Source organism: Oryx dammah, unplaced genomic scaffold, assembly GCF_014754425.2.
Source record: "Oryx dammah isolate SB20612 unplaced genomic scaffold, SCBI_Odam_1.1 HiC_scaffold_27, whole genome shotgun sequence".
Lineage (NCBI taxonomy): Eukaryota > Metazoa > Chordata > Mammalia > Artiodactyla > Bovidae > Oryx > Oryx dammah.
The window spans coordinates 17,467,938-17,489,319 of NW_024070211.1; the positions used below are offsets into that span (position 1 = coordinate 17,467,938).

The 21,382-nt window shown below is 40.5% G+C and overlaps 1 protein-coding gene and 1 non-coding gene across 6 annotated transcripts in view; both read right to left on the reverse strand.

Annotated features, from left to right (window-relative positions):
- SP140 (SP140 nuclear body protein) overlaps positions 1-21,382 on the reverse strand; it is a 79,276-nt gene that overhangs the window by 55,339 nt on the left and 2,555 nt on the right. For 3 of the 5 annotated variants that reach the window (XM_040228138.1, XM_040228137.1, XM_040228136.1), the window contains exons 3-8: positions 19,063-19,215; positions 8,900-9,077; positions 7,372-7,540; positions 5,031-5,114; positions 2,527-2,610; positions 444-512 (exon numbers count right to left, since the gene is read on the reverse strand). In XM_040228138.1, the coding sequence (XP_040084072.1) occupies positions 444-512; positions 2,527-2,610; positions 5,031-5,114; positions 7,372-7,540; positions 8,900-9,077; positions 19,063-19,215 (737 nt within the window). Of the gene's footprint in view, positions 1-443; positions 513-2,526; positions 2,611-5,030; positions 5,115-7,371; positions 7,541-8,899; positions 9,078-18,130; positions 18,425-19,062; positions 19,216-21,382 lie in introns of those variants that run through there. The other 2 variants (XM_040228140.1, XM_040228141.1) reach the window with 1 other exon arrangement.
- TRNAS-GGA lies at positions 4,638-4,709 on the reverse strand. Its single transcript has one exon. It is a non-coding gene; the product is annotated as a tRNA-Ser (tRNA).

Consider the following 21,382-nt stretch of genomic DNA (forward strand, 5'->3'; position numbering starts at 1 on the left):
AATAATATTATTGGTTGAAAAAGATTGCACTTTAAACTTGGAAGCAACTGATCTGGAGGACATGTTTCTTTGGGGAGGGAGGTTTCCAAAGTTAGCATTATAAGCAAACAAAATATATAAGCAAACAACATACAACAAAATAATAGCATTATAAGCAAACAGAAAAATACTGAGGTTTTATTCTCTAGAGGAGATAAAAGGTGGGTAGGTATTAATGCAAGTTTTTACTATTCATAGCTATGACAGACATCCCTTTTCTTCAGCATATTGCTGCTAGAATGCACTAGGAATATTTGTGCTATTTGTTATGTTACTTATGCTGTTATGGACTCATGGAATTTCAGGACACTGTAGATCTTTTGACTGTGGAGTACACTCAATAAACACCTGCTGTGAATTCAGCCACCTGACACCCTTGGCTGGCAGTTCCTCCCCATCCTTACCTGGCACACATCTTGGTGAGAAGCTTGAGGCTTCCTGGAGCCATTCTTCATACCAGGCGTTGCTGTTCTCTGCAGAAAAGATTGCGATCCCACAAGCATTTCAATTTATGACCAAGGAAGAATCACAGCAAGAAAATAACTGGAAAATCAAGAAAGGCTGAGAAACTGGAAAGCCCTGCTCCCCAAAACAACCTGCCATGCCATGCCATATTGCACTCAAGTCATGTCCAGCTCTTTCGCAACCCCATGGACTATAGTAAACCAAGCTCCTCTGTCCATGAAAATTTCCAGGCAAGAATACTGGAGCGGGTTGCCATTCCCTTCTCCAAGGGATATTCCTGACCCAGGGACTAAACCCGTGTCTCTTGTGCTTTCTGCATTGACAGGCAGATTATTTATCTGAATCAGCAAAGTGATTGGCTGAAACTAACTCAACATTGTAAATCAACTATATTTCCTTAAGCAATTTTTAAATGAAAAAAATACAAATTTTAAAAATAAAATTACTGGGGGAAAAAAGTTTATCCTATATTGAATTAACAGTGTAGGAGGCAGGTGATGAGGCTTGGAAAATAGACCTGGGGCTCACCTTGGGTGATCACGGATGCCACTCAGAGGAACATATATTTAATTCTTAGTGTAGTAAGAAATTATGTAGGAACACAATCTAATTTTCATTTTCAAAGGTCCCGGTAGAAGTAAAAATGACACATTTGATGGGAGCAAGGTTAGAGGAAAGTTATGAATAGAACCTGTTTTGAGAACCATGACAGAGATTTGGATTCAAGACTTGAGGGTGTGACAGATTGGACAGGTGCGAGTTATTCTGGAAGAGAAATGATTATGCTGGATGAGTAACGGGCATATATTTGAGAGCAAGAGGAGTCCTGGAGACACCTAGACTTCCAATGTGAAAACCCATGAGACAATAGTGACCCGTCATTGAGACAAGCATGCTGAAGAGGAGTTAGATCTAGCTTGAGAAATGAAAAAGCTACTTTCAGTCCTGAAGTGCCAAGTTCAAGGTTCTTGAAAGAACTCAAGTGCCAATGTCTAGCAGATGATGGTCTTTGAGTCCACTGATAAATACACTCTGAAAACAATCTAGGGTGGTGATTTGGTCTTAGGAATCATTGGAATATTTGGGGAGAGGGCTTTTTCAAACTGAGTATTTTCCAAGTGCCACTTTAATGATTAAAGACAGTTTGAACTGAAAACTCACAGCTGATGTTGCCAACCCTTGTCCCCCAAGTTGCTTACACCTAGTGCCCTTACCTCGAGCCTGCAATGTCCTGATCTGTTCCTCTCTCTCTTTTATCCTCTTTTCACTCAACCTGTTTTCTATCCATTCTGAAACTATTTCTCTGCAGTTACCTTTGTACTTCTATCTGTCTTTTCCCAATTTTTAGCATTGATATTTTCCTCTTGCTCTTTCTCTTTCTATATTTTTGGCTCTCAATTTTTATCTCCGATTCTTTGGAGATTTTTCAGTTTATCTCTCCTCTGCTGTGTCCTACACTTGCTCCCCTTCCCTTTCTGTTCCTCCCATTTTACCTTGACCTTTGTCTCTCCATACTACTCAACTTCTGTCTTTCTGCGTGATTTCATCCTCCAAGTTCTGCCCTCTCATCATCTCCAAAACTCTCCTCTTGGACTCTGATCACAGTCCCAAGGACCTCCAACTGGCCCGCTCGCCCACGTGAACCTGACATGGCGTGATGTTCCCCAGTTTCTCTTAACTATTCTGTGAACCTAACTGAAAATTATCTCCTATCTCAGCCTGGAAGCGTAGATTTTATGTCCCTTTTGGAAAACTGGATCCATTCCTGTAACTGGTCACATGTCTACACCTTATATACTTTTTCCATTTTCTCTTTTTATATTCTCTGTCAACAGATGCTCCACCTACTCAGGAGTCCAGTTTCCTTTTCTCATTGTCTCTGTTCCATCTATGAGCAGGTAAGTGCAGGTAGGAGAAGTGGGATCTGGCAGAGGCTTAGGATAGGAGATAGAAGGTAGGCTTTGCTTCCATGAAGACAAGAAAACAGATTTAATTGAAATTGACAAATTAAATGATAGTTACCTTGCCTATTATATGGCAGTAGTCTGGGCATACTTTCAAATCCTCTTACACTGTTCATTTGGAGAGGTGAGTGTTCCAAGGACACTAAAGACAGCAACAAGGAAATAAGAGAACTCAGTCAGTATCCGGAGAAGAGACTTGTCTGTAGGGATGCTCACATCAATATGATCACACAGCATGTCCTTCTGTAACTGGCTTCTTTTTCTCAACATGTTTCTGAGATTCATCCTTGTGGTTACATATATCAGTAGTTCATTCCTTATATTGCTGAATAATATTGCATTTAATAAATATATCACAGTTTATTCCTTCTCTTATTGATGATAATTTGAATTGGTTCCAGATTTTAGCTATTAGGAATAAAACGACAATAACATTGCTGTACAAATCTTTGTATGAACATATGTTTTCATTCCTTATGAAAATATACCTAGTAGTGGAACTGCTGGGTGGTGGGTTGTGTTTAACTTTATAAGAGATGGCTAAACAGGTTTTCAAGGTGGTTATATCACTTTATATTCAAACCAGCAACATACATAAAGGAGTTCTAGCTGCTCCATAAGTCCCACCAGCATTTGGTGTTGTCAGTATTTTTAATTTTAGCAATTCTAATAACCAAATGGTAGCTTGTTGTGGCTTTTCCCCAGGGACTAATGTTCACTTCACTTATGTCCTTATTGGCCATTTTATATCTTCTGAGTGAAATGTCTCTTCAAGACTTCTGTCACTTTTTAAAATTGGTGGTGTTTTTTTATTATTCATTCATAGGAATTCTTTGTACATTCTCCATCATTCTATGTGATGAACCTTTTACTCTTTACTAACAACTGTTATGAATCCTTCTCATTTCCACTATTCCCAGTAGTAGATGAATCTCTAAATATATTTTTTACATACTTTGTACATTTTAATGTACATTTTATACTTTTAGCAATTGGTCATCATTCAAAAGAATAAATATTATTATTAAATACATCAAAATGTTACATAAATGTATTAATACATGTCTAAAATATGTAATCTTTGAGGTATAAATACAAATTAAAGATACATATTCATGGTATTCTGCAAAGCCATTCTGCAGTTTTTTCTTGCACTGGTCATTTCCAAGGGGGAAAAAAAACCAACCAACATTTAACAAATAATTAAATTTACTGTTGACCATTCGGCTTAAGGATGGAGACAGTTTTCTTGGGTTTCAAGGGAGTTTTCACTCGCTAAATCTCTAGCTACCTTCATACCTCTGTTTCTTCTCCTGAAAAGTGGGAGTAACTAAGTCCTTATGACAGGATTGTTATGAGAATTAAGTGAGATGCTCCTGATAAAGAAATATTTGAATTACAGTAACTTAGAAAGAAATCATAATTTTCAATTAATATCTTAGAATGAATAATTATTAGTAATAATATGAATGAAATGATTAAAAAGTTAGAAACCATGCATATCGGTTACAAAATTACATATTGCATATGTGAGCATTAAACAAGTTGATCCATGTCAATTGTTGACCGTGTGTCTACTTGTTCATGGATGTTGTGTGTTGTAACTATTGTTAGAAATTTATTACTGCCCTTGGTTCTCTTCTTTCCTTTTTACTCCTTCCCTTTTCCTTTTCTGCTTTTCTACAAAACACTATTTCCTCCACATTTTCTTCTGCATTCAATTACTTCTTTCTCTCCTCCTCTCTTTTATTATGAGCAAACGTTACAATAGTTCCTTCTTTTGACACATCAAAGGCTTCCTCTTTGGACTTCTCTATTTCTGTATGTTACACACTCAGTCGTGTCCAACTCTTTGCAACCCTGTGGACTGTGGTCTCCAGTCTCCTCTGCCCATGGGATTTTTCAGGCCAGATAAATGGAGTGGGTTGCCATTTCCTCCTCCAGGGGATCTTGTTGACCCAGGGATCAAACCGGAGTCTCCTGCATTGGCAGGTGGCTTCTTTACCATCTAAGCCACCAGAGAAGAAGTGAAGTGAAGTGAAGTGAATTCGCTCAGTTGTGTCCAACTCTTTGTGACCCCATGGACTGTAGCCCACGAGACTCCTCCCTCCATGCGATTCTCCAGGCAAGAGTACTGGAGTGGGTTGCCATTTCCTTCTCCAGGGGATCTTCCCGACCCAGGGATCGAACCTGGGTCTCCTGCATTCCAGGCAGACACTTTAACCTCTGAGCCACCAGGGAAGCCCAAAATAATACCAAACCCTATCCTTTCCCAGGTTCACTGAGTTCCTAACTCACAGAACTGGACTGCTATCAGTTCTTCCCCTTAATTCTGCCTCACGGTCACAGTGAGACCTCTCTCAGACTTAAGTTCTGCCTTCTCGGTTGTCACAGCTGCCTGGTAATATTCTTGGATTCCAGAACTGGTTGCTTAACTGGAGCCCATACACACACTGCTGCTCTGGTTTCCTCATCTCCTGCTGCACCAAGAGCTCAGTCCCCTGACCTCTGATCTCCTTTCTTAGCAGATGAGACAACAAGCTTCTGTCAAGTCAGAATTACCTTGTTCATGGTTTAATTGTGAGTTGAGCATCTCCTTTGTCTCTCCTTCATCAGTGGTTTGGTAATAGAAGTTGTCACGAATCACTGAGAAGAGAAAGGAAAGACAAGCAGAGATCTCAGATGGGGACCAGGAGTTGCATCTCACAGTTATGCATCCAGGCACATCCTTGACTCCCACAGTCCAGGGGAAACCTTCCAGCCCTCAGGGAACCCTGGGCTTCAGTGGGTCTCTCAAGTCCTGTGAGACTTGATGTTGCCCCTGTAATCTTACAGCTGTTCCACACTGAACACCCCTCTCAAGGTTTAAAAAAGAATAGACAGTGGAAAGTTGTAAACAGTGGTCAACCCCCTTTCCAAATGATCAGGAAACAATGAAAGCCAATTTAAAATAAATAATAAAAGTGGAATGTGCTTTGTAAATTCCATGTGCAACTAAGACTAGGGAAGAAGCAGAAGGATTTCTTCAAGAGAAAGGTAATGTTTCTAAAGAAATAGACCTATGTTATAGAAGAAAAGCCTCGTCTTTAGAAGATGAAGATTTTAAAAAGAAGAGAGAAAGGGAGGAAGGAAAGAATGGAGGAGAGAAGAAGGAAGGAAGGAAAAAAGATTGTGGGCCAGGGAAGAAGATCTGGTTATAGAGACACAACACTGAAGAGAAACTCTTATTTCCCTGGGGTGGGGTGGGTGGGGAGAGATCCAGGAAACAGGGAAAGACACTGTCTGAAAGACACAGACAGGAAGTGACTATTTTATGAACGGCACAAACAGGAAGTAAACATTGCCAAAGCTGTACCAGTGACCCAGGAGATGGTAACAAGCACGAAAAACCAGGCCAAGGCACCCCTACATCAAAACTGCATTTCAAGGTGACTCAGCACACATAGTTGGAAAAGCAAGACTCACAAGATATGAGGAAAAAACACTGAAGAAATAAAGAAAGACGCTGACAGAAGATGCTGCTAGAAGGATGGATGGCAGGAGCACACCTCCTGGGGCGGGGGGTGGGGGGGCAATACCCACTGAGGGTTCAGGGCAGTAAGAGATGCTTTTTCCATCTTCAGGACACCTTGACTTCATGCCCGGGCCAGCTTTGGAAGAGGACATGGTGGGCAAATGCTGTGTGGGTGAGAGGTTTTAGAAATGTAAGGAGGCTCCAGAAGCAGGCATTTCAGTGATGGGAGTGGGGGGGTTTCTCTGACCCCTCCTACCAGCATCTTGGCTCCGGGCTGCTGACCCTAAGCTCCTGTGGACAGCTGGGCCTGGAAGGTACCAGCAACAACCTCCTCTGGGGGCAGGTGGGCAGCTGCATTAGGACCAGGAGCTGGGCAGTGGCAAGCCTGGTGGGTAGGACATCTCAGCACAGGAAGCCCCATAAATTAACACACATAATGTGAGTGCTGGGGTCCAGGGGGGAGAATCCTTATAGTATTGGGAGAAAGTCAGAGACCCTGAGATATGGGCAGTAAAGGTAACCACCTTTCCCTTCCTACCCGTGGCCTGGGGACACCATGGTTACAAATATAGTATTGACTTGAAATTTGTGGCTTTTCTTTATTTCTTTTTTGGACTTCAATATAGCACTGTGGAAAAATGAGATAGCTCTTATTTTACAAGACATAATTTTCACAAATAAACACATCCCATCCTTTATACTGACTTCTTTTACTTTATCTCTGCTCAAAAATCTTATATTACTTCTTTATTTCTCAAATAATAAATTTCAAATTCCTTAGCACGGGATGTCCAATCTTCAAAAATCCCCTCCAACTCCCCTTTCCAGAAGGAGCTTCCAAAACCTCCCACCCGCGCTCCCTTTTGTAGCCACGTGGTTCTGCAAGCCTACTGTTTCTTTTTCCTGATGTAGCTTTCCCATGCTGCCCCTCCCCAATGCATGGGTAGGAACTGGCCTTCTCCTGCAAGTTCTCCACTCTGTTAGGGGAAGCAAGCTGGCACGCAACTGCCCCGAATGACAAATTTTTTCCTACAAAGAAAATCTTCATCTTTGAGCATGTCTGCAAGTATTAGGGAAGGCTCCCTCCTTTCCAACAAAAGGGCATAATTCATGCCTCCCTCCAAAAAAGTAGAGACTCAAATCCTATGCTTCTCAGCTTCAAATATAGATCCTGGCTGAGCAATCATTTGCAGCATTACTGGGTTAAGTTGTCACCCCTATTACGTGTAAGCTCCATGGAGACACAGATTATGTATGTTTTCTTTCCCATCTTACCTGCCACTAGGTAGTCACTCAGTAAAATAACTTTCAAATGTATGAAAAGTGAATGAATGAATCAGTGAATGAAGTAGACTTGAGTCCCCCAAAGTTGTTGAAAGCTCTAATTACCGTTTTGGAAGCTATTGCAAATCTGAAGCAAATCAGGATAGGCCTTCAGGTTAACCTTGCTGAACAGGGCTTCCAGAACTGTCTTGTCAAATTTCTTCTCCAGCTCATTGAGAGCTTCATACATCACTCTTTCCACCGGGACCAGGTTTCTATAAGCTTCTTGAAAATGCTTGAAAAATATTGAATGGAGAATTATGTAGCTTTGAGTGTATGGGTTATGGGAGACTCAGATCAGAAATAAACAAATTTGTTCCCTGGTAAAGTGTTAGAATGTTACATATATTTGGACTGGTTCCCTGATAGCTCAGTTGGTAAAGAATCTGCCTGCGATGCAGGAGACCCCGATTCAATTCCTAGGCTGCGAAGATCCCCTGGAGAAGGAAATGGCAACCCACTCCAGTATTCTTGCCAGGAGAATCTCATGGACAGAGGAGCATGGCGGGCTACAGTCCATATGGTTGCAAGAGTCGGACACATCTTAGCAACTAAACCACCACCACCACCATCCACTCCAGTATTCTCGGGCTTCCGTTGTGGTTCAGCTGGTAAAAAATTCACCTACAATGCAGGAGACTTGGGTTCAATCTGTGGGTTGGGAAGATCCCCTGGAGAAGGGAATGGCTACCCACTCCAGTATTCTGGCCTAGAGAATTCCATGGACTGTATAGTCCACGGGGTCGCAAAGAGTCAGATACCACTGAGCAACTTTCACTTTCACTACATATATTTGGATGACATCTAAAATATCCTCCATTGTAAGAATAGACTCTTATTTTGTTAACTTGCCTCTCTGACACTGATGTCCATTTAAGAGAGCAATTCTGTAGAATGAAAATAAGTTCAAAGTTGAATGTGGTGTGGGGACTTTAAGAGCCTGGCCAGGATGCAGGAGTGGTCCTTACTGGTATTGAGCGGACATTTGTTGACCAGACAATAACCACTGCCCTCGCTTCCAGGAAACCTGGCAACCACTCTCCACTCCTATGAACATGGCCAAAGGGCAAAGAAAATTCACAAAGACAAAACGATGACTTGCCCCCAGATTCCCAGGAAGGCCCACAGCGCATTCTGCATCCAGAAATGTCTAAAGAACAACAAACGGTTTGGAGACAGCAGCAAGCACACTGTGTTCCGAATTCATCCTAACGTGACACAACTTCCCTGTGAGTTCATTCACACGCTCAGATTCAAGCGTGTAAAAGAAGAGGGCTTTGTGACGAAATGTTGCCCAACTCACTTATTCACTTTAATTTGTTATTGTTACTACATTATGTCAGTGGATCTAAGACGCTCCCACCCGTGTCTCATTCCCATTTCCAGTGTTGCCACATTTCCATCGCCATGGCCCTCTCCCATTTATGACAAAAGAAGAAATATTGTCTGTGATGCTGCTTCTCCTATTCCCTCCTAACTAGCAGGATGGTGAAGGTCCCTGTTCAAAGGAGGCCCTTTAGCCTGTTCATTGCATTTAAAATTTGGCAGAATATAGTGTGGGTCTGGTTATCAAGAGGGAATGCCCCTCACTTACCTCGTACATTGACTCAGAGATGAAGCCCCGATCTCGCAGGCCCATGAGAAAAGGAAATGGCTTTGGTATGGCATTTGCGATCTCCACCTTATTTTCTCTGAAGAGCCTGAATATGAACTCATAGCAGCGCTGCTCCTCTGCGTGCTGCTCCTCCAGGTTCAGGTCCTCTGTGATCATTCTGAGAAACAAAGACACGATATGAAAGTTCAGTTCAGTTCAGCCGCTCAGTCGTGTCCGACTCTTTGCAACCCCATGAACCGCAGCACACCAGGCCTCCCTGTCCATCACCATCTCCCAGAGTCCACCCAAACCCATGTCCATCGAGTTGTTGATGCCATCCAACCATCTCATCCTCTGTCGTTCCCTTCTCCTGCCCTCAATCTTTCCCAGCATCAGGGTCTTTTCAAATGAGTCAGCTCTTCGCATCAGGTGGCCAAAGTAGTGGAGTTTCAGCTTCCATTGAACACCCAGGACAGATCTCCTTTAGGATGGACTGGTTGGATCTCCTGTAGTCCAAGGGACTCTCAAAAGTCTTCTCCAACACCACAGTTCAAAAGCATCAATTCTTCAGCGCTCAGCCTTCTTCACAATCCAACTCTCACATACATACATGACCACTGGAAAAACCATAGCTCTGACTAGATGGACCTTTGTTGGCAAAGTAATGTCTCTGCTTTTTAATATGCTGTCTAGGTTGGTCATAAATTTCCTTAGATTTTATTTTCTTTTTTTTATAGCTTCTGAATGCTTTTATATATGACATGGTATATTATAGTGACTATTCTTTTTTCTACATGAATATTTACTGCATATATTTTTATACAATTTTTAAGGTTACATTCTATTTACAGTTATGAAAAATACTATGTATAATTCCCCATGTTGTACAATACATCATTGTAGCCTATGTTATACTCAATAGTTTGTATTTCCCAGTCTTCCACTCTAAATTCCCTCACCTCCATTTCTCCCCACTGGTAATCACTAGTTTGATTTCTAAATCTATGAATCTGCTTCTTCTTTGTTATATTCATTAGTTGGTTGTATTTTTTAGATTCCATATGTAAGTGATATCATCCAATATTTGTCTTTCTCTGTCTGACTTACTTCACTTAGTATCCATATATGTTGTGGCAACTGGCAAAATTTCATTCGTTTTTTATTGCTGAGTAGTATTCCATATGGAAAAAGTAATGGCAACACACTCCAGTATTCTTACCTGGAGAATCCCATGGACAGAGGAGCCTGGTGGGCTACAGTCCATGGGGTCACAAAGGTCGAGTGACTAAGCGCAGCACAGCACACAGTATTCCATATATATATGGAATATATATATATATATATATATATATATATGAAAAGAAAGTTAAAGTATTAGTCCTTCAGTCATCTCCGGTTCTTTGCAACTCCCATAGACTGTAGCCCACCAGCCTTCTCTGTCCATAGGATTCTCCAGGCAAGAATGCTGGAGTGGGTAGCCATTCCCTTCTCCGTGGGATTCTTCCTGACCTAGGGATTGAACCCGAGTTTCCTGCATTTCAGGCAGATTCTTTACCATCTGAGGCTCCAGGGAAGCCATATATATATATAAAGGCAATTGCAACTAATGCTGCTAGAAGAACTAGGGTGCATATATCTTCCAAATTGGTGTTATTGCTTTTTTCAGATATATACCCAAGAGTGAAATTGCTAAGTCATATTGTACTTCTATTTTTAGTTTTTTGAGGAAATTACATATTGTTTTCTACAACGGCTGCACCAATTTACCTCAGCAATATAGGAAGCCTCCCTTTTCTCTACATCCCCATCAACATGTGTTATTTGCCTTTTTGATGATAGATATTCAGTGGAGAGTCCACATGGATAAAACTATGCTCTTGTGGAAGGACCAGAACAGATGGACTCTATTTAACTTAGAGAATAACCAAGGGTGCAATAGAACATACTGGGCTTAAGGAGGACCTGCACCTAGAAAGAGTTCACCCTGTGCTACTTAAAACTACTGTAAAGAGACTTTCACCCAAACTCTCTTTGGAAAATATTGAAATTTAAAATGATAAAGCTTTATAGGAATTTATAATGATATTGTGATGGTTAATTTTATGTGTCAAACTGGAGGGTTTGGGAGGATAAGACTACTATTTTATATTAAATTTGTGAAATTTGAGTGAGCAGTTTGCCCTACATAATGTGAGCTGGGCCTCATCCAATCAGTTGAAGGCCTGAATAAAACAAAAAGACCAACCAACCTCCTTGACTAAGAAGGAATTCTCCAGCTGACTACTTTCAGATACTCTGCAGGACCTCTGGGCTGCTGGCCCATAAGACTTCGGACTTGCTGGCCTCCATTATTGTGTGAGACGATTCCTTATTAATAGATATCTCTCTCTCTCCACACATACACACACACACACACACACACACACACACACACACAATACAGCCTACTGATTCTGTTTCTCTGAAGAATTCTGACAAATATACATCATCAAAAAAAAGTTACAAAGAAAGAAAAAAATCAACTGAGATAATACTACAGAATCTACCACGGAACTGAAACTCTTCTTAGTTAATAACAAATAGAAGAAATCTCTGGAAGGTATAAAAGAAATAGGCCACTCCCATCTGTAACTGCAGAGGCAGGAATGGCATTCCACATCATAAAATTAGGTCAAAGACTCTTCTCTGATAAAGTTTCAACTAAATATTGAGAATATGTCTTTTTCTTTGGTTTGATATAGAGGTATGTGTGAATATTCAAAACTAGGACAGGGTTGTTCTGTATCTTAACCTGTCTGTGGAAGTGTTCTATGCACGAAGAACTATAAGAGCTCTGGATTTCAGATATAACCACATCTCTGAGAAGTAATTTTAGTACTCAAAAAGCTTTGTAATTCTGATTCTTGCTTGATAAATTGTTTCCCTTGCTGATAATTTCTTAATCCACTTCTTGGTGTTGCTAAAAGGTATATAGACTCATAGGATTATTTTTTATTCCACTGTAAGAGAGTCATTGGAACTTCCCATTCTCCAAATACACATCATGATAGAAAAAAAATCTATTTCTTCATTGAATTCCTTAAAAAATGAAAAAGACTTCTGGTTAAAGAGAGTTGATTGAAAACAAGTGTTTTTCTCCTCTCTCGCTAGAGAGCCCCATAAAACATTAGTAAAGGAATTAAAGTCATAATGACAAAGAGAAAAGGATGAGATGGGATACTTTAACCAAAGTCTGAAAAAGTGATCACTATTACTGGCGGTGGATGCTCCCAGGGGTCAGAGAGGTGCCCAGTGTGCCCTAGAGGCCCCTGGGGAGGTAGAGCAGGCAGGGAAGAAGACACAAGGATGAAAACAGAGGGACTGTTTGAAAGGAGAAAATATAAATCAATGTGCTCCCTTAGTCCTCCCTGACCCCAACACAGAACTTCTCCATCTAGCCAGGAGACGAGAGGTTTCTTAAGAAAACTGTAAATGACTCAGGAAAAAAAAAACTTCCTCGCCTTTGGGCACTGGGGATTCACTCAGAAAAACCACAAGTTTTCAAGCCCATCTCATTAAATGGAGTCCCAAGCTAGCTTATCAGTGCCTTGCCCTTAAGAATGAACAAACAATTATAGACCACAGCCATTCATGGAAACCAACAGCATGAAAGGGCAGAACCAAGATGATCAGAGAGCAAAAATTACTCCAGCATAAACAGAAATGTTATAGGAAACAGAGTTTCTTTAATAAAAAAACAACAACAATTTTCATACACATAGGAAACGATATTATGTCCAGGATGCCAAGAAGAAAAGACCAGAAAGTAAGATAATGGGCCTGGAAATTTTAAAAGATTACTGAATTAAAAAAAAAAGTTAACTAAAATGATCATAAAATAAAGACAACAGAATTTTTCCAGAACATAGCTGGAAAAAAATTGTAAAGGAGAAAGGGAAAGCAAATTTGAAACATCTGACTGTCTAACATAGTTATGCAAGTGTGTTTAGTTCAGTTCAGTTCAGTCGCTCAGTCGTGTCCAACTCTTTGCGACCCCATGAATCGCAGCACGCCAGCCCTCCCTGTCCATCACCAACTCCCGGAGTTCACTCAGACTCACGTCCATTGAGTCGGTGATACCATCCAGCCATCTCATCCTCTGTCGTCCCCTTCTCCTCCTGCCCCCAGTCCCTCCCAGCATCAGGGTCTTTTCCAATGAGTCAACTCTTCGCATGCAAGTGTGTAGATTCAGAATTAAAAGGAAATGAGTAAACATATATGCCCTCTTCAGTCATTCGTGTGTGAAGTGTGAAAGGAAAATAGCTGTACCGAGGCTCAGAAAACACATCACTCGCGTGCTTCCTGTGTTGGTCACACGGTTTTCAATGCTCAACATTCTTTGTGTGTGTGCTTAGTTGCTCAGTCGTGTCCAACTTTTTGTGACCCCATGGACAGTAGTAGCCAGTCTCCTCTGTCCATGGAATTCTAGGTAAAATACTGGAGTGTGTTGCCACGCCCTCCTCCAGGGGATCCTCCCATCCCAGGGATCGAGCCCAGGTCTCCCAGGTCTCCTGCACTGCAGGCGGATTCTGTACTGTCAGAGCCACCAGGGAAGCCCTTCCAGTTCTTTCCTTCTGGGCAAAGGTAGGGTTGCACCTTCTTGTCTTCTTGTGCTGACAGGTGTCACTTTGGGAGAGGAATTCGGAGCCAGCACGTGTGAGTCGTCTCACCGTACCTCAGCTTGCTGTGGTGGCTGTCACTTTGGATGATGGCTCTTCACCAGTCAGAGAGCCCAGGATGAGGAAGCAGCCAGGGACCCGTGAGATTTTTAGAACTGTCTGTTCCAAAGGAATGCGCCATGGTGCTTAGTCGCTCAGTCATGTCCGACGCTTTGCAACCCTTTAGACTGTAGCCCACCAGGCTTCTTGATCCATGGGATTTTTTTCAGGCAAGAGAATGCTAGAATGGGTCAGCATTTCCTCTTCTACGGGATATTCCCAACCCAGGGATCGAACCTGCGTCTCCTGTGGCTCTTGTGTTGCAGATGGATTCTTTACCCGTTAAACCACTGGGGAAGCTCATTACAATACAATAATCTACTCCAGTCTTACTGACACATGGTCTGGGACAAATTATTTGCTGATGTCTATAATAAGGAATCAGGAAATCAACACCCTCAAGTTCTGTTATACAAGAAGTGGAAGGCATTACTAAAAACAGCTAAAATACTAATGTCTAAAAACTGTAAATTTCATTTGAAAACAAAAAGTACATCTCAAAATTATTTTACAACAGTAATTCTCAAAGTGTGGTCTGGGGACCCTGGGGATTTTGTGGAAAACCCTTTCAGGTGTCATCAAAGCCAAAACTGTTTTCATATAAGATGTTATTTACCCTTTTTTTCTCTCGTCCTCTTACAAATGTACAGTAAATTTTTCCAGAGAATACATGGCCAGTGGTATCACAAGAGATTGAACGAAGAAGCAGATAGGAGAACCAAGCTGTACTCTACAGAATCAGCTATTAGATTTGCAAAAATGTGAACATCACTAATCTCACTAATTTATTTTAGAAGACAGTTATTTTTCATAAAATATGTCATTTATGTTAGCAAGTAATGAGTTCCTCACCATCATCATTATTATTAAATGAATGAATAAATATTTTTAATTGTCCAAAGTTCTACTTTCTCATATAGTAAATATTAATAGCTATAATCTACATGAGCAAAAGCTAACTCTTTGGAATTCCTAACAATATTTCAGAATATAGAGGGTTCAAAAACAAAAAAAATTTCAGAAGACCTGTTCTAGAAAGAGAGGCTATATACTGCATATAGAAATAAATGCAGTAAACTTATACTAAACTTATAGTAAACTTAATCCAAAACTTCAGGGTATATCAAAAATTTTAACAAACCAAATCTGGGCAAGTTAAAAAACTGAGTTAAATTAATTATTTCAAAGACACTGAACTCAAATGGGCTGGCTTCACATTTGATGTGCTGAATTAGAGAAACATATACTTGACAATTAATTAGAAATCATAAGGGTAACAAATAGAATGAAAATGAGACTATAAATCTTACAAAAGATAAAAGTAAAGAAAACATACTGTTTTTCTTAAATGGAGAAAAATGGAGAGGCATTAGATATTAAAAGTTCCCTCAAAATTTGTAAGCAAGAAGATATGTATCATTTTATGTAGATTAAATTTTCATCTATCAAAGATACAATTTAGCTATGATACAACTACCAAAGATACAACAAAAACAAAGTGACATTAAAAATGTTAAAAGTAAAAAAATGGGCAAGTGACATTAAAGAACTGTAAACAAGACAGAGAGCAAAATTCACATTATCTGTATTTTAATAACATTTAAGACTACTAATAGACAAATCTTTCAAGGTTGTTAAAAAATTTTACTTTCAATTTTTAACTCCACAAGTGTATTTCAAAAGATATATGGGATATAAGTTTTTTAAATTGCAAAATATATGTATTAATAACTTGGTCATAAATACAAGAATGTACCAAGTATTGGGCCCTGAATTGATCTAGATAAATAATAATAAGGAGAAATTAAATAGGTTACATGTTCTGGCTATAAGATAATATTACAATAGAACCATAATTTTAATATAAAAGTTTTAAGAACAAAAATCTAACTTGTAGTGGTTTTAAAAGTTCAACTTTTGGTTTCAGTTCTAACAATGCAAAGACCTAAGAAGTCATCACTGACATCCTTACAAAAAGAAAAAAGCTAAACAACCTGAAAATCAATGAATTTCATGTACATACAGGAAAACAGAGGTGATAGGGCAAACTGTCACCCCCAATGCGGAGAATTACAGATGAGACCAGCTATCTGGTAGAAGCCAGGTAGAGTCACAGACCTCAGAAACACTTGAATGGTAAGTTTAAATGGAGGCTGAACGTGGATTTACAGGAAAATGAGAAACTCCTGGGGACCCAGAGGAAGGGCAATTACCTCAAAATCCAGCTCCTTCTAGGCTTCTATCTCATTTAATGGAGTGAGGAAAGGGAAAATATGTAAGAAGTCATTCTAAAAATTACAGTCTAGGAACACAGTTCCTCTACAAGATTGAAATTTAATCATAAAGACTAAAGAATGCTTTCTCTGTACCTTACTTCTTCATCAAGAGGGCTCCAGTATAATAATAAGTGAGGATTATAGCTGAAAGAGCTGCAAGGCTCTATTTAATAAATTCTTAGGGGAATACAAAGAAAATAGGAAAGACAAAACATGTTGATGTATAGCACTAAACAGGAAGCAATATAGCTTAATTCAGAGTAGATATGGTTGCTATGCTATGCTAAGTCGCTTCAGTCATGTCCGACTCTATGCAACCCCATAGACAGCAGCCCACCAGGCTCTGCCGTCCTTTGGATTCTCCAGGCAAGAACGCTGGAGTGGGTTGCCATTTCCTCCTCCAAAGCATGAAAGTGAAAAGTGAAAGTGAAATTGCTCAGTCGTGCCCGACTCTTTGCAAACCCATGGACTGCAGCCCACCAGGCTCCTCCGTCCATGGGATTTTCCAGGCAAGAATACTGGAGTGGGGTGCCATTGCCTTCTCCAAGATATGGTTAGTTGGAAATATATATTGCAAACTCTAAGGAAACCAATAAAATCTTCTAAAAGAAGTAGAATTGATGGACTAAGAGAGAAGAGAAAATAAAATCACAAAATGCTCAATAAAATGTTCAATTAAACAAACAGGCAGAAAAAGAAATGGAAAAAATGGAAGCAAATAAGCACAATGAATAAAAAACCGTTACAAACATTGTAGATTTTAATCCAACCACAGGAATAATCACTTTAAATATGAATGGTCTAAATACACCGATTAAAAGACAGAGGTTGACAGAGTGAAAAAATAACACGCAACTATATATTGTCTTTGAGAAAGGAATCTTAAATATGAAACACAGACAGGTTAAAAGTAAAGGGATGAAGAAATGCCATGCCAGCATTAATCACAGGAAAGTTGTAGTAGCTATATTAATTTCAGAGAAAACCTCAGAGTAAGGAAAATTTCAGAGACAAAGAGAAGTATTGTATAAAGAGCAAATTTCTCCAAGAAGATTTAGTAATCCTTAATGTATACGCAACTAATCTAAGTAGCATCAAAATACGAGACAAAATTTGATAGAACTACAAGAAGAAATAGACAAATCCACTCCTGTTGTTGGAGAATTCAATACCCCTCTTTTAGTAATTGCTAGAACAAGGAGGCAGAAAGTAAGTAAAAATATAGTTGACCTGAACAGCACCACCAATCTGATTTACTTGCCACTTAAAGACTATTTATTCTACAGTGACAAAATATACACACCACTTATGCTCACATGAAATATTTACTAAAATGTACCACATTCTGAACTGTAAAACTTATCTTAACAAATTAAAAGGAAAATGAATCAAAAAATATATATATTCTCAGATAATAATAAAAGAAATAACAGAAATATACCTGTGTATTTTGAAAATTACAGAATACTTAAAGACAAAATAGCCTATTTCTAGAATCAAAGAAGTCTCAAGAGAAATTTAAAATTATTTAGAACAAAATTAAAATGAAAACACACTTTCACAAGTTACAGAATGCAGCACAAAGTGCTTAGGGAGACATGTGGTGTTAAACCGCATATTAGAAGAAAGATCCAAATCAATAATATAAGCTTCCATCTGAAGAAACTAGAGAAAAAGGAGAAATTTAAGCCTACATCAAGCAAAAGAAATCATAAAAATCAGGTAATAATTAATAACACTGAAACAGGAAAGCAGAAATAAACCAATGAAACCAGAAGCTAACTTTTTTAGTCAATACAATTGATAAACTTCTATCTAGACTAATAAAGAAAATGATGGCAGAAATTACCAATATCAAAAACAAAACAGGGCTCATCACTATTAATCCTATGAACATTAAAAGGATAATAAAGAAATAATACTACAGATTACGCTATCCCTACAAGTTTGATAAAATGGGCAAACCTTAAAAGAAACTACCAAAACTCACACAAAGAGATAGCTCATCTGAATAGGTCTGTATCTATTAAAGGAACTAAATCAATAACTAATAGCCTTCCAAAAAAGAAAGCACCAGGCCCAGTGGTATCATTAGTGAATTCTACCAAACCACTTCAACTACAACCTCTTCCAGAAAATAGAAGTAGATGTACCCCCTCTTAGCTCATTCTATGAGATCAGCATTACCCCACCCTCACCTCTCAGAGCTTTTCTTTTCCTGCCAGGAAGCCAAAGGCTAGTTGGACTTCAAGTTCCACTGGCTCTTTCTCCCATCTCTCAGGGGCAAGCGGGAGCAGGGATGCAGTCAGCCTCCAGGAGAAATGGCGCTGGGCACTAAGGACCTGGCAAACTGCACCACTGTAGGTAGAAATGCTGGCGCCCAGCTAGCATTTGAATATTCTCAGTTTGGCAGCCCAGGTTAGAGGAGTTATCATACACTTTTACATTGCTGAAATTGTTTACCACGAAAAATAGATTGATGGTTGACAATTAGTCTGCTCTTTTTCAAAGACAATTTCCCTCTTTCTCTAGCTGGATGTGTAAAACATCCCAGAATAGAAAAGACCGCTGCTCCCTCCCTGCCTGTTTGCATTCGTTCATGTTGAGCCCAGTCTACTTTCAGTTCCTTCTAGCGAGTTCCTGAGTTAACCCTCAGACTCGAGGCTCTGACAAAACTGGTACCCCTCACTACCCAGAAACTGCACAACATTTTTAGCAACAGTTGGGCAATCGATTTAGATGTTAATTTTTCTAAAAAGATGCTTCCTGGATAGAATTGTCTTTGGAGGTAGGGATGGAGAAGGCACTGGGGGACATGAGAGGGCTCAGAGGGCTCACCCAGCCTTGCTGCAAGCCTCCGAGGGACCAGGGAATTCCGACAGGGCCCACCCAGCTTTGTGGCAGTCACAGGAAAGTAAGAAGGGGGCGTCAGTCAAGGTATCCTTCAGTTTCCCCCACGGCTAACCCACCGCCATTTTTGAAATCACCTTCACTCATTAACTGATTGATTTGTTGTCTCATTCTGTTTGTACCTACAGGCTGAGACTGGGTAGACAGAAATAACGGGCATGGACACTGGGACATGCTCTCTCCTTAGGAGAGATGCAGGACACAGGAGGCCAGGACTAACCTGCGGTTAGAGGGGCTGCCTGCACTTGCCATCTTCTTCTTAGACCTTGGAGCCAGCCCCAGATCACTCTTGCTTAGATTTTCGCTGCCTCTGTCCTTTCCCGGAGCTGTGACGAGAAAGTTTGCCCATCTATCAGCCCCTTGGGTGCGGCACCTAAAGGGTAAAAGAAAAGTGAAATAGGTGAACTGGGTGCCTTCAACACGCTGGTCTTTGCTCCTCCCAGTCTCAGCCCCCAGGGAGGAGGAGAGCACCCACAGAGGGGAGGGAGCCTCTCGCTCCTGCAAAGAAGAGAGGGCAGGAAAACTCTTGAACTCAAACAGATCAGACGGGTTTTGAGGTGAAGTGGCACAGTGCTGACTAGGAGGAAGAAACCACGTTTGCTCCTGCCCCCTGCCAAGGTGGCTGTGAGAAGAAAAAAAAGGAAAGCCAGACATTTCAGATTTTCTCATAGGCCTCAAGGGCTGACCCGGCACAGTAGTGAGCCTGGATTGGATGAATCAGACCCAGTATTCAGATCCAGTATTCAGACCCAGGACTGGAGAGAACTGAAATGCTGGAGAAAATATTCTTCAAATTTCTGGAAAGCAGCCAGAGGCCAGAAAGACCTCTCCCAATTCCTACAACCAGAAGGAAGAGCTAAGTTTGGGCAGAGAAGCCTGATGTGCAATCCTAAGTTTTCTTGAATCTATGGGCACTTTTCAAATGCAGCCAGGAGTGCTTAGGGAAAAAATTGAGCTTCAACTAGTCTCTGAAATCTCAAAGTGACAGGCTTTTCATTGGATGGGAGCATGGTTTAGAACTGAGACTCCCTACATCTTAACGGGGTGATGATGCTAGCAACAAGTGTGTTACATGTTTGTTTGTATATAATTTTTTCATTTATACCCAGCTCTCATTTTGTAAAGGATTTGAAGCAACTTTGGAAAAGTTTGGTGGAGCTAGTGGTAAAGAACCCGCCTGCCAATGCAGGAGACATAAGAGAAGCTGGTTCCATCCCTGGGTCTGGAAGATCCCCTGGAGGAGGGCATGGCAACCCACTCCAATATTCTTGCCTGGAGAATCTCACAGACAGAGGAGCCCAACAGGGTCTCAAAGAGTCAGACAGGATTGAAGCGACTTAACAGGTACTCAGGAAAAGCACATCACATCAGCGTAAAGTTGAAAGATAAAGGAACAGGGCCAAAACACAGATAAATAAATAAAACCAGAGGAATAGAAATCCAGGCAGGACAATGGGTCAAAGATAGAGGTGAATGAGAGTCAAGGTGTCTATAGAATCCAGGGTCTTGTTGAGAGTCAAGTAGGTGAGAACTGGGAACCGCCAAGTAGTATGTTTCTGAAGTATGTCTCACTGAATTCCAGTGCTTCTGGCTCACTATAGGTATGCTCGAAAATCTGCATATATATGTTTTCCAAGAATAGGGGGCAGAAGATTTCTACCTCTATACCCTCGTCTGTTCTCTTTCCCCCAAAAAAGTGAACACAAATCTGGCTGGGCCAGATTCCAGGTGCCAGGACGTGATGAGACCAGTGGGCAGGGTCTGTGTGCCTACCAGGTGCTGACATACTTGGGACTGCCTGCCTTTCTCTCTCCCTCACCTTGTTGGCAAAGAGGCTAGTAAACTCTGCCTCTGTCGGGCATTGCTGTCCTTGGGTTTTGAACTCCATTGGCCACAGTGGCCCCAACAAAGTCGGACACAGACTAGACCAGCTGGCATAAATATGCCACCTTTTTTGCTTATAAGCACGAGGTCTTTGGTGTTCCTCAGCTAATGGTGGTAAGATTAGGGCTTAGGGGGTATTTCTGCCAAATTTACAAGAAAACGTTACTTGGCAATATTTTGCATTAGCCAGATAATGATAGGAACTTTAGCTTCTGTTTTCCCACTGCCAATTTTTCTCCATGTTCACTAGAGAATTAGTGTCTCTAGGATAAGATCAAGGATGTCTGGTGCAAGCCCACCGATGACCATCAGATGGTCCCTGGCTCATAATGGAGGGGTAGCGTTGTCTCCTTTTTCTTCCATATGACCTGGGGGATGAGGAGATTCTGACCTGCCTCCTTGCTCTTTTCTCCCACCCAGACTTAGTAGGTGATAATCTCTGAAGGCAAGTTAACACTTTGTTGCTACTTGAAAAAATGTCCCTACATTTTGTTAAGTGTGCTAAGATCTGACATTTGGAATAGACGTGTGAATTGCAGAGTCCTGATCACAATCCAATGTTATTAGTTAATTTGCTATTAACTTACCAATGTCTACTCATCTTTGAACACTATTGGTTTATTTATTTATGTTTTTATTTATTTATTTTATTTATT